General features: G+C 32.5%; 1 protein-coding gene across 2 annotated transcripts in view; it reads left to right on the top strand.

Moving 5' to 3' along the window:
- LOC126883235 (zinc finger protein 431-like) overlaps positions 1-12,219 on the top strand; it is a 76,095-nt gene extending 63,876 nt beyond the window's left edge. For both annotated transcript variants that reach the window (XM_050648515.1, XM_050648516.1), the window contains exon 4: positions 9,753-12,219. In XM_050648515.1, the coding sequence (XP_050504472.1) occupies positions 9,753-11,353 (1,601 nt within the window). In that variant the 3' untranslated portion in view covers positions 11,354-12,219. The remainder of the gene's footprint in view (positions 1-9,752) is intronic.
- Positions 12,220-13,670: the final 1,451 nt, after the last annotated feature.

Raw genomic sequence — 13,670 nt, 5'->3', positions numbered from 1 at the left:
GAGCGTGACTTGCTTAAATTTAATGCTAGAAACTTTTTATAAAAACAAAAATAAAGCTTTTTTTAAACTCTTTAAAAACGTTATAATGGGTTTTCCCCAAAAATTGCTTAATTTTTTGGATATTTCACTTCGAAATATTCTATTTGAAATTTGGTGAATATGAATCTATTTTTCATTGGCTATAACTCTGGTTCTAGGAGGTCCAGAGACCTAACGTGTACACCATGTTTTTTACTTTTTTACATGCTATATTTTTGCTAAGAACGTTTTTTTCGATAACATACTTACTTTTTTAATTATTTGCGAAAAACCGTCTAAAAATGTAGTTATTCTGTTGAAAAATGAACATATTCACTCGCAAATAACTCGAAAAGTGTTGACTTGGAGAAAAAGCTTTATAGAACAAAAGTTACTTAAAATTAGTCAGTTTATCCATTTCCGGACTTACTTTGGACATATATTTTTTCACCCCCAAGAGGGGGTGAAAGGCACCCCCAGGGGAAAAGAACACATCGGCACAATATCACTTTTTTTCTTTGACATGTAAGCTATGCGTATGCCAAATTTCATGTCAATCCAAGCGGTTCTTTAAAATTTAGAGCAAAAACCGTGAAAGAATGGACTAGTTACCAAGTTGGTTAAAGATATTACTTAAAGAATTTTTGTTAGCTCTATAATTTGGTGGGCAGTATACAGCAGCTATCGAGGTTGGTCCCATCCAATCTTCTATTTCAATGGAGACTGCTTGTAGATCTGGTTGTTCAATCTTTTGTAAAATATGGTGTTTTATACCCTTTCTAATGATTATAGCTGCTCCAGCACTGGCTCTTCTGGCTGCGTCTGGATGGGCAGCATTGTACATTAAATAGTTGGATATTCTAAAACTATTTTCTGATGTTAAGTGAGATTCAGATATTAGAATTATATCTAGGTTGTGAAATTTTAAAAATGCCTCAATTTCATTCTTCCGATATATGACCTCATTGGCGTTCCATAAAGCTATTTTAAATATTTGAGCCATTAATTATTGTATTTAGTGTTTTGCTGTACTAGATCAGGATTACTATATTGTATACAATACTCAAGGATTGCTTGCTGTTGCTTTTCTATTTGTTGTTGAAGTTGAACGTTTTGTTGCAGGAGATAATTATTTTGCTGTTGAAGGAATGTGGTGAATTGATTGTTTGTTGACTGCGGTAATAACTCTACCCTGTTTATATTTTGAACTTGATTTTGATTTGAAGCTGCTTGTGCATATGTTTTCACCTCTACTGGAGCGTGTGAGCTGCTTATAATAGTGTTTTGTGATTCTTTTTCTTGTACTTTTGGTCTTGTCGTCACTTGATTTTGTACAGCCACACCATTACTAGAGGGATATCTTCTATTTAAAATTTCAAAGTATACCTGACAACCTTTATAATTTGCAGGATGTGCTCCTCCACATAATGCACATTTTGCTGGATTGCCATCCTCTTTTTTCTTTTTGCAGGTGCGGTAGTCGTGATAATCAGCACATTTCACGCAGCGAAATTGTTGAGTGCATTGGTTTCTTGTATGTCCATAACTTTGGCATCGTTTACATTGCACTATAGTTTGATTTTTGTGGGGTGTTTCGAATCTAACAACTGCATTTAACAGTTTTGAGATTTTAAAGATATCACCGTTATGTCGATTTCTCTCAATGTCAATAAAAAACAAGTTTTCGGGTGATTTTGTTTGTTTGTCATGGACATTCATTATTTGTTTTACCTTATGACCTTCTTCTGCTAATGCTGCTGTTATGTCTTTTGTGTCTGTGCTGTGGTGTATGTTTCGTAAAACTACTCTGTACGATTTTTCTTCTGGTAGTTTATAGTTATGCCTGACGATTTTTTTGTCGTCCAGCAGCTTTTTGATTGTTTTGTAATTGTCGATAGTAGTTGTCTGGATTTTTATTTTGTTTTCTGATAATTTGTAAGCAAAATCTGACGTAGATGAGCGAATTAATGTTAGAAGACCTGGTAAATTTGAGACTCCATATAGTATAAAAGGAGGAACTTTATTTATTTCCTTTTTGTTATTATTTCTTTGCTCTGTATTATCTTCATTTGATAGTGAAGAAAAACGATTTTGTGTGCTAATAGAATTTTCAACTTCACTTACCTTTAAGTATTTCTTTTTCATTTGTGGGCTGTTGCTAAATAATATGCTGCTATAAAATGCTGCTTAAAAGACAGAAACATACAGGGTAGAAAAGCCATATCCATGAGGAACGGCATTCTGTGGGACCAGACAATATCTAAAGCGAACAAACAGCTTATATACAATAGCATACTTAAAAGTATAATCACATATCGAGGGTTTAGTATCAAACAACGTTAACTACAAAAACATAAAGTGGCAGAAAATGCGAAAAACTGTTTTGAAACGTAATATCGGCCAACAAATTTGTGATTACGGAGGCAAAATATATTACAATAGAAATCTGTAAATTTATATAGTATTATTATGGTTTCTTTGATATATTGTAAAAATTATTACAGGTTATTGTTATTCTATAGAGAAAAAATAGAATTTTTTCCTAATAATGACCTGATAACGCTTTTTGATATTACCGATATATATTTTTTGTAACCGTTAACGTCTCACCTGATAATAATAATTTTACTACAGTGTTAGTACTGCTGGGTGAAAATGTAAAAATGTAATTTCCATAAAATGTTGCGAAAATTTCCCTGATATTTCCCCTTTTTTTCAGGATATCCAGTTTGACTTTAACTTACATTCGCTGATATTTTCAAAGTTTTCAGGATATCCAATGCAGCACTAACCCTGTATTATTAAAAATGTTATAAGTGTATTTAAATAAAAAACTTTATTTTTCTAATAACATACAAATATTAAACTTATGAAATCTATAAATACTTTTACCATCTTTAAACGTCTTCATCTTCTGAAACCTTCCTTGCAGATTCTAATAAAAGAAGTGATTATATTCTTTAATTTTTGCTCACAGAGTTCTACTAAACCTTTTAACTTTTTATTATTAATCGTTAACGGTTTGTCATATTTTCTTCTTGGCACAAGTTTGTTAATTGAAAATGTTCGAAGTTGCCTTCTCTGTATTTTAAATTTTGTAAAGTTGTCTGATTTAAAATTATATATGAAATAACTGTGTGCAGTGTCTTATTTTATAATATTATGTATATTGTAGCCAAACTATGTTCAACCATTTGAGAACATTTCCTTCAATGTCAGTTTTTTTATTTTTAATCATTTGAATTTGAAGTTTGAAGTTGAATGTGAAGAAACAATTGAATTTCCATTTTGGCCCGAACAAGTTTCAGACATAAAAGCGAAGTCTTTCCCAGTAACTTCAATTTTCATTGTATTTGTAAGGCAAGAGGCTACTTCAGAAGATCTAAGACCCGCTAGTGCTTCGTGTCATACAAAGTTTTGTACTACGACTGGACATTTTTCTGTTAAACACTGACAAAATCAAAATATTAAATAATTACGACAAATATACCTAACCAGCAATAAGAAAATAACATAATATATGTTTTCTTTTAACTCCGGCAAAACTAAAAAATGTAATGAGTAATCAGATAATTGTAACCATGTAATGAGTAATCAGATGGAAGAATCGAACAACATCGAAAATAAACAAATTTATTTAGCTATCCAGTATCAAAATGACGTTTTTCAAACAAATACGAATTATAATAATAACGCTGTCTACAATTACAGCTTAATAAATAAGTGTCCATAAACGTTAACAGTCGATAACTGTTTTTGATGTATCGCGAAATTCACTGTGAAATAACGTTTTTACCTCTTAGATGTTTTTGACATGAACAATTTTTTCACAATTGGTAGTTAACGTTTAATGTATTTTGTAATCTGCTTCAGATAGGGATACAGGTTTTTGTTACTAAATGAAGTCGAAAACGATGAACTCGATTATAGATATAACTCAATTTCACAAAAAATGTAGATAACGTTGTTTGACACTAAACCCGCGATATGGCAGTGAAGTTTGGCCACTGAAACAAAGAGCGCAGAAAATGTTACTAGTAACAGAAATGGACTTCTGGAGAAGAACAACAGGCAAATCAAGAAGAGATCGGATACCGAACGAGAGAATACGAGAAATGATGGGAGTAACACATACAATAATTGATCACATAAAAACAAAACAACTGGTATGGTACGGCCATGTACAGAGAATGCCAGATGACAGGATCCCCAAACAGATTTTAGCATGGACACCACAAGGGAGAAGAAAAAGAGGAAGGCCGAGAAGAAGCTGGAGGGAGGGAATTGAAAAAGAACTAGAGGAAAGAGAAATCCCTCCAGGTCTATGGTTAAACAGAGAAGAATGGCGGTTAGGAGTCGGAAGTCGTCGGAGAACGCTGTAAACCGATAGTAGTAGTAGTAGTAGTAGTAGTAGTAGTAGTGCTAAATAATATTGATAATGTATTTGAATAATAATTGGTTTAAGACGTGAACTTACAAAAAAGTTATTTATTGTTTATTATTTATGGAAGATCCAAGCAGAGAATACATCAGGATATATTCTGTGATCCAAGTATTTTGTTGTTAAAGATGTTCAAAATTGTAAGCGAAACAATATTATTAAAAAATCACTTTAACACTTTTCCTCTTTTCTCGATTGAGTATTAGTTTTTGTTGTAGAGTCGGTTCGCTAAACTCAGACACAACTGGCTAGTGATTTTAGTAGGTAATTTTTTGTTTTTGGCCAATTTTACCAAAATTGTAATGTTTACATATCCATACCAGTGTGAATTTTACTACACGTAATTTGCCGTGTAAACGCAGAAAAAGTAGGGATAGTCGTAAAACATTTGCGAATTATGTACCGATGGCCTTAATTTCAAATTTTTAGTACCGGTCATAGCCGCCCGTTTTGGGTAGGCTATTTTATAGCCGTTATATTGGGTAGCCGGGTTTTTTATCGCATAACTTTTACGTCTTTAAGTTTTAAGCATTTTTGACACAGGATTATTAAATTGTGAGATGTTTCAGTACTAAAAGCTACTCTTACTTTAACTCGGTAGGATGCGCCGTTTTCTAGAAAAATCGATTTGAAAATTTTTCGTTTATTGAATTTGAAAATTTTTTTTTCAAAAAAAAGACGGTGTATTTTACTGACTTAAAACACGAGTAACTTTTAGTACTTAAAGCAAGACTTAAAACAAGGCCTACCCAAAATGGACGCATATGACCAGTAGTAGAATTGCTCAACTAAGGAAATCGATTTATCTCTGACAGATAAATAAACACACCAGTTTTCGTTTTTCTAAATAGTTTTTTTTGAAATTTTTTTTTTCGAATTCAACAAACGAAAAATTTTCAAATCGATTTTTCTAGAAAACGGTGCATCCTACCGACTTAAAAAAGAATATCTTTTGGTATTGGAATACCTTACAATTTAATAATCCAGTGTCAAGAATACTTAGAAGTTAAAGACAAAAAAGTTATGCGATACAATAACCGTTGCCATACCCAAAACGGGCGCCTATGACCGATAGTAGAAATTTATAATTGATGTAATCGATTTATCTCTGGAAGATAAATAAGCGTACCTGTCTTCGTTATTCTAAATAGAAGCGTTCTGGAGATATTTAAGAAAAATTAATTCTTTAAAGAGCTCTAGCTCCCTTGGGAAGCATTTTCGGACTAGGTGAATTGGTTTAAATTGTCTTAAAATTATCTGAAGAATCTCCGGTCTTCGTTTGTCGGGAGAGTTTCTGGACACCCTGTATAACTCTTAATTTTTTTGCACCTTTTTTACGTTTCTATCGGCTTACTATTCTATGTTCTTCTTCATCTCTTATTTCGTGTAAATTTGGCGTATCCGTTAAAATTTTTTAAGGAGTTTTTTTGCGTTTTGTAGACTTTGATTTCGACTGAACAGCTTTTGGTAACGGAATAGTCATTGCTAGTGTAATTAGAGAATCTTGTTTTACGGTGCAGTTTTTAGGTCTTCTCTGTTGATCTGTTTTTATGTCTTCTCTGTTCCGGATGAGTGGTTTGTCCGTGTTGGAGTAAAGGCATTGTGTCCGTAATAGGGAACTTGCATAAAATTTTAAATTAAAAAAAAATGGTATAAATCACAACAGACCATAATTTAGAACCTGTATCAAAGATAAAAAAGTTTTGTTTGTCTTTCGTTTGGCCCCTAAAGACGACTAAAAATTCAACTTATATCAGCCACCCCAAAACGCGTCGTGACGTCACAGGGTTATATGTTTACATTCTACACCAATTGTATATATAATTTTAAATTAGACATTATAAACGTCAGTAGAAAATACAGTTATGTGACGTTATACAAGTGTTTTTGATTGTTTGAACTATTCATAGAAAATTTGTACTTTTACAAAATGGTTTTAATTTCAATAGTAAACCTTCTTTCATTTCCTTCAAAAACTGTATCAAACTCCAAGCTCAACAACAATATTATTACAATGACGATAAATGTCATTAGAATATAAATATTTTTCCTTTATTCCCCGACGACGATCTGGCCAAATACCCAAGTAGGTGGAGGCCAATAAACTGAAGAAGAAGAATATACGTAAATATACCCATAAACGGAACCACATAGTTAAACTCTGTGACGTCACGGGTCGTTTGAACTATTTTAAGATACATAAGACTTTAAATTTGTACTTTTAAGTTATTATGAGTTTTTGAAGCGTGAAATTTTGGAAATCTCATTTTTTACAAAACTGAACATTACTATTATGTAATAAAAAAATGCGCAAGTTCCCGATTGTAGTGGTGCGCAATAGAAAACTGCATTACAATAGATTTAATTGACCATTCGCCATTGAAAACAGTTCGCAATTTTTCAAGCATAGTTTTTTAGCTGGTAAGAACAATGTCCGTTTTTATCTGTCTATTTCTCACCATATTTTCCTAAAACAGTTTATATAAGACACTGGCATTTTCTGATGGGGGTACAGTGGTCACTTCTCGAACTCTGAGAAAGTAGTGACCACTAGGAAGGGTGCATCGAAAAAATAAAATTTGGAAATGTTATATCTAATAGTGTGAAAAAGTTGCTAGTGTTATTTTTCAACATATTAGTATTTTTAATTTTTTTTCTAAGCGAATCTTCTGTTCCCCCAACGACCTTGAATTTTATTAAATATCTGATTTTTATGGAAATTTCAATTTATATTATTTGGAATAAAATATGTGCTAACTCGATCTAAGATCAATTAAAGAAATCTTAAAATGTTGTCAATTACAAATTTAAACGATATTTAAAGTTTTATTTGTTTTTTCAGTCTCCCCAACCCCCTTGAAATGTCCCGCTTCGTGAGTCAGTGCGTGTAATTTTCACTTATGTTTGGTGCGATGCCTTACTTTGTTATTATTGTTATTTGTAAATTAAAGATTTTAAAATAGATAAACCAGGACCATTGGGAATAAAATCAAGATGTGCTGTGGACCGCCCTTTTTTTGGGCAACTACCAAATATACCTGAAAATGTTTTACCGAAATACAAACAAGCTTTAAAGTTTCCTCCAATCAATCAAAATCAAAGAGGTCCCAGAAAAATGGTGATAAGCTCTATTGATAGGGAAAACAAAAACAAATATAATCAGAGATAACACCGGTAAAAGAAGAAAGTTACCGACGCAAAGACAAAACTTTAGCTCAAGTAAAAGCAGTACCAAGTTTTATAGTCAATCGGTCGGGGAAGAACACATAACATTTGTGCATGAACCAGGGTGCAAATATTTCGATATAGGTATCCCCTGTCTGGTATATCAGAAAGTATCAAATCCACCTATTGAATGTGACGAAACAGTCGTAAATACTGGCGTTAACCGCTTAACGTGTTTACCCGAGTTAACTCGGTTTTAAACTACGTTTCTATTTTGGCTTAACCGAGTTAACTCGTGTTTAAAATATTTGTACGATATATAAGGCGCCTACGCGTTTTAACTCCTCTAGCGCTAAATAACGGTATCCCCACTTGCATGGGCGCCCATACCTATGGGCAGGGGGGGGCCGTGGCTCTCCTCCCTAGCTTTTCGGGTGCTTTAAACGATATATGGTTATCCAAAGTATACGAAATGTAATCCACTACATCTTCACGTCTGCCCCCCCCCCCTAAAAATTTTTATATGGGCACCCGTGCCCACTTGTTTTCTCGTTTCTAATTTTAAACTTTCTACGATCGACTGCCGACTGGGGTGGGATCACGATGAGTAGAATTCTATTTTGCTGACGTCACGTTCTGCCCTGACTGTGACGTACCTTTGTGTGTAACCCCTTGTTTTAGAGTGTATCACACTGTTAGCAATATTTGACATTATTATACTGGAATAATTGCGATTTTCTTCTCTTACTTGTAGTATTTTGTATGTAAAAAGTTACGACCGAGTTAACTCGGGTGAGCGCATGAGGGTATTTGTTATTTTATATTTTTCTAAGAAAATATGCGTTTTTTTACTTTAGATTATATCTAGTGACAATAGTCTTGTTCGTAGTTTATTTTACTGTAATAAAATAAATAGGTAATTTTTTGACGTATTTTTGCAAATAAATGTGGGCGTTAAGCGGTTAAGGGTGATGTAATACGGCTGTTAGAAGAACATATTAAAAAACCGCTTCAGTGGTAAAAGAAGTTTGCCAGTGACCAAATCAAAAAACGTGAGGGTCTTCAAACTTTCTCCTATAACAATTTTTATTCAAACGACTACTTTGAGTTAATTAACTAACAAGAATATCACCTTACAGAACCACCTATATCTCTAGATTTTCGAGTGACAATCTGCGAGATTTTATTAAGAACCCTAACTTAGACCCTTTTAACATTGAGATTGAGAAATATCACTACCACAAACAATGTGTAGAACGATGTGTCAAGCTTGTGACACAAGCTTCTTTAGCAGTTTGTGGAGCGTATTCGAGGGATGGATTTATAAAAACTCGAATTGATTCCAGAAAAACTATGCCTCACTATGCTAAATCGGAAGACATCTTCGAATGGAATGCTTTTACCATATGTTTTTGTAATATTTATATACCTAATTTTGTACTTTGCTTTATATTTATTTTAGTATTAAAAAACTTGGGTGACGTCAGGGAGACGGATAAGTTAGGCTATTTTCGAAATATTTTCCAATTTCGAAAAAATTTTACCAAAATACTTAACAGTTGATTACTTTTTCATCGCAAAAAAAAAATTTTTTTCGCCTTTTTCGATGCACCCTAGTCTAGTGACCACCATATCCCTTTTTGAAATGACAACTGTGCCCCAAAGTACAACTAAATTTTTATACATATTCAAAATAAAAGGTTTTTCTTGATATTTTTATGGGACAGTAAAATATTAATACATGCAACAATCAACTACATAGAGAAAATAAATTTACTATAATCGTATCTGCCAGAAATTCGACAAACTTTGGAGGCCGAATTATCATTTGACACTCACAAATTTGAGTTTAGAGTTTTTACTGGTAATCTGCTTTAGCGACTAGGTCGGATTATAAACTCCAATACTTTGACTTATTTTTGCCTTTCTCTACTAGGTGGCCGTAGTAGCAACGCATTCCATTTAAAAGATATTTTAAGGTGACCACTATGTCCACTGTGCCCTGGTCTTCCCTATATTATCTACATTGCTAAATTAAGTAAAACTCCAATAGGTAGTAAGATTTGAAAATTTTCTGTTCTGTAATTTAGGCTTTGAACTTTGTTATATATTTTGATTTTTATTTTAGACTTTTCCCAGGAGTATACTGTGGAACTTATGAAAACAATAGAAGTACATAAAGGACAACATACTACAAAAGAAAAAATATTAAAATGTGAAATTTGTGGTAAGCAGTTTGGAAGAAAACATCATTTAAATCGACATATAAGAATTCATACTAGAGAAAAACCATATAAGTGTGAAATTTGTTTTAAGCAGTTTAGCGAAGCAAAAACTTTGAAAACACATTTGAGAGTGCACACTGGAGAAAAACCGTACAAGTGTGAAATTTGTTTTAAGCAATTTATTGCAGCAAGTCAGTTGAAAGTACATTTAAGAGTGCATACGGGAGAAAAACCTCACAAGTGTCAAATTTGTTATAAGCAATTTTTTATAGCAAGTCAGTTGAAAGTACATTTAAGAGTGCATACGGGAGAAAAACCTCACAAGTGTGAAATTTGTTTTAAGCAATTTAGGTTAGCAGGCCATTTGAGAGAACATTTGAAAACACACACTGGAGAAAAGCCCCACAAGTGTGAAATTTGTTTCAAGCGGTTTACCCAAGCTGGTACTTTGAGAATACATTTGAGACTGCACACTGGAGAAAAATCTTACAAGTGTGACATTTGTTTTAAGCAGTTTAGCGAAGCAAAAACTTTGAAAACACATTTGAGAGTGCACACTGGAGAAAAACTTCATAAGTGTGAAATTTGTTTTAAGCAATTTATTATAGCAAGTCAGTTGAAAGTACATTTAAGAGTGCATACGGGAGAAAAACCTCACAAGTGTGAAATTTGTTCTAAGCAATTTAGTTTAGCAGGCCATTTGAAAGAACATTTGAAAATACACACTGGAGAAAAGCCTCACAAGTGTGAAATTTGTTTCAAGCGGTTTACCCAAGCTGGTACTTTGAGAAAACATTTGAGACTGCACACTGGAGAAAAACCTTACAAGTGTGACATTTGTTTTAAGCAGTTTAGCGAAGCAAAAACTTTGAAAACACATTTGAGAGTGCACACTGGAGAAAAACCGTACAAGTGTGAAATTTGTTTTAAGCAATTTATTACAGCAAGTCAGTTGAAAGTACATTTAAGAGTGCATACGGGAGAAAAACCTCACAAGTGTGAAATTTGTTTTAAGCAATTTATTATAGCAACTCAGTTGAAAGTACATTTAAGAGTGCATACGGGAGAAAAACCTCACAAGTGTGAAATTTGTTTTAGGCAATTTAGTTTAGCAGGTCATTTGAAAGAACATTTGAAAACACACACTGGAGAAAAGCCTCACAAGTGTGAAATTTGTTTCAAGCGGTTTACCCAAAGTGGTACTTTGAGAACACATTTGAGACTGCACACTGGAGAAAAACCATACAAGTGTGACATTTGTTTTAAGCAGTTTAGCGAAACAAAAACTTTGAAAAAACATTTGAGAGTGCACACTGGAGAAAAACCTCACAAGTGTGAAATTTGTTTTAAGCAATTTATTACAGCAAGTCAGTTGAAAGTACATTTAAGAGTGCATACGGGAGAAAAACCTCACAAGTGTGAAATTTGTTTTGAACAATTTAGTTTAGCAGGCCATTTGAAAGAACATTTGAAAACACACTGGAGAAAAGCCTCACAAGTGTGAAATTTGTTTCAAGCGGTTTACCCAAGCTGGTACTTTGAGAAAACATTTGAGACTGCACACTGGAGAAAAACCTTACAAGTGTGACATTTGTTTTAGGCAGTTTCGCGCAGCACTCTTTAAAACAGCATATAAAAACGCACTGAGTCCGGTCCTGAACGTGGTAACATAAATTGTGTTTACATTTCAGTCCCGAAAAATCATCTTTTTCATAGTAATTTATATCCAAATAAACTTGAAAATAAGCAAAAAGTAATAGTATATAGTGCAGTTACCTTATGGAATAAAACAGTGAGTTAATATTATTTTATTTATTCAAAACATTACAAAGCATACCGTTTGTAAGGATAACGCCCGGTTTTCGAAAGGATGATCATCTCAAAAATTATGTAATCGACGATTAACAATGGATTAAATGCGTCAGAAACGTCAAAAAAACTAGTTTTAACAACAGTAGATCACCTGACAAAAGATTAATCGCTTGTTAACATCCGATCATAAGTGTTTTGAGTCTCTGAAAGGTCGATTAACCAGTTTCTCTTGTCAAACGGCGGTAAAAATGTACTGTTACCTAATATGAGATTATCCGTCGATTAACGGGCTGTTAAGAGTTTTTTTAGTTTTTTAATTACTGTAATTAACAAATACCGGGAAAAAATTGTCAAATAACACATATACAGTGAGCACGTAAAGGTTGGAATAAATTCATTTTCTCGAGAATGGACGATTTTGGAAAAAAATCCCGAAACAGGTCAATTTTTATTTTTAAATTACGACCTTTTGGCATATATATCATACTAGTGACGTCACCCATCTGGGCGTGATGACGTCATCGATGATTTTTTTTAAATGAGAATAGGGGTCGTGTGATAGCTCATTTAAAAGGTAATTCGATTCTCTATTCAGTAATATAATCATTCACATAATTATTTATACAGGGTGTCCAAAATTTTTTTTTATTAAATTTATTGACATAAAGAGAAGAATGTATGTAATTTATTTAATTCAAAATACATTTTACTGCTCTCAGAAAACAGAAAAAATGTAGGTATATTTGAAAAATAATCATTGCTTTTTTCGCTTAAATTAAATGTTCAAATTGTCACGAGGCTGGTGGGTGGCTGCTTTAATATTGAATTTAAGCAAAAAACAATATTTATTTGCCAAAAAAACATTTTTTCCTGTTTTCTGATAGCAGTAAAATGTATTTTGAATTAAATAAATTACACACATTCTTCTTTTTATGTCAATAAATTTAATTAAAAAAAATTTTTTTGGGCACCCTGTATAGATAATTATGTTAATGTTTATATTACTGAATAAACAATTGAATTACCTTTCAAATGAGCTATCACACGACCCCTATTCTCATTTTAAAAAATCATCGATAACGTCATCACGCCCAGATGGGTGACGTCACTAGTATGATATATATGCCAAAAAGTCATAATTTAAAAATAAAAATTGACCTGTTTCGGGATTTTTTTCCAAAATCGTCCGTTCTTGAGAAAATGAATTTATTCCAACCTTTACGTGCTCACTGTATAAATGAGATAAATCATATTATTCAATAAACATAAGTTTTTTTATGGAAGAAATAATTTAAAAAATTTATTTAACTTGCAGAACATGGATATCTCGGACATTTTTGTATATTTGATTATATAATTTATATTTTTTTCGTTTAAAAATGTAAGATAACAACGATGCTAGACTCAGAGCTATTTTTTGAGAGGCCAGAGCTCTAAAAAGCAGAACATAATGATAATAGCGATGGAATAAGATAAGAGGGAAAACGTGTGTGCAATTATAGCAGCTAACTTTGAAGACAATAAAACAGCCGGTAAATAAATTAAAAATAAATACAAAAAGTAATTATATAGACCAAAAATAAAAATATGAGTATAAAATATTATAGATCATAAATAAACTGTTTTATATCTCCAAATCTCATCACATAAATTTAATGCGTTTTATTCTTTTTGAAATTATCTAGCCTCATTTTTAAAATGCTATCATTCAATTCTTGCTCCAAACAAAAGTAACAGTACGTAAGTAAGAGAGAATGCACCTTTAGAAATACAAAGATACAAGTTTGGATTTAGAGGTTAATATAATTGAAATTTTGAAGGATAACAGTCAATTGTGACAGTATCGATAACAAATTGTATGTCAGATCATCGATTACATGATCTATGATCGTGTAATTTTACAATAATTGGCGTTTGAGAAACCCATCACTGGTTAACAGTTGATCAAATCTGACAGCCGATTAGATGATCGGAGATTTCAGTACCGTTTCGGAAACCGGCTGTAAGTG

Source organism: Diabrotica virgifera, chromosome 4, assembly GCF_917563875.1.
Source record: "Diabrotica virgifera virgifera chromosome 4, PGI_DIABVI_V3a".
Taxonomy (NCBI): Eukaryota; Metazoa; Arthropoda; class Insecta; order Coleoptera; family Chrysomelidae; genus Diabrotica; species Diabrotica virgifera.
Note: the sequence above shows the minus strand (reverse complement) of the source record. Positions and strands in the feature narration are given on the sequence as shown.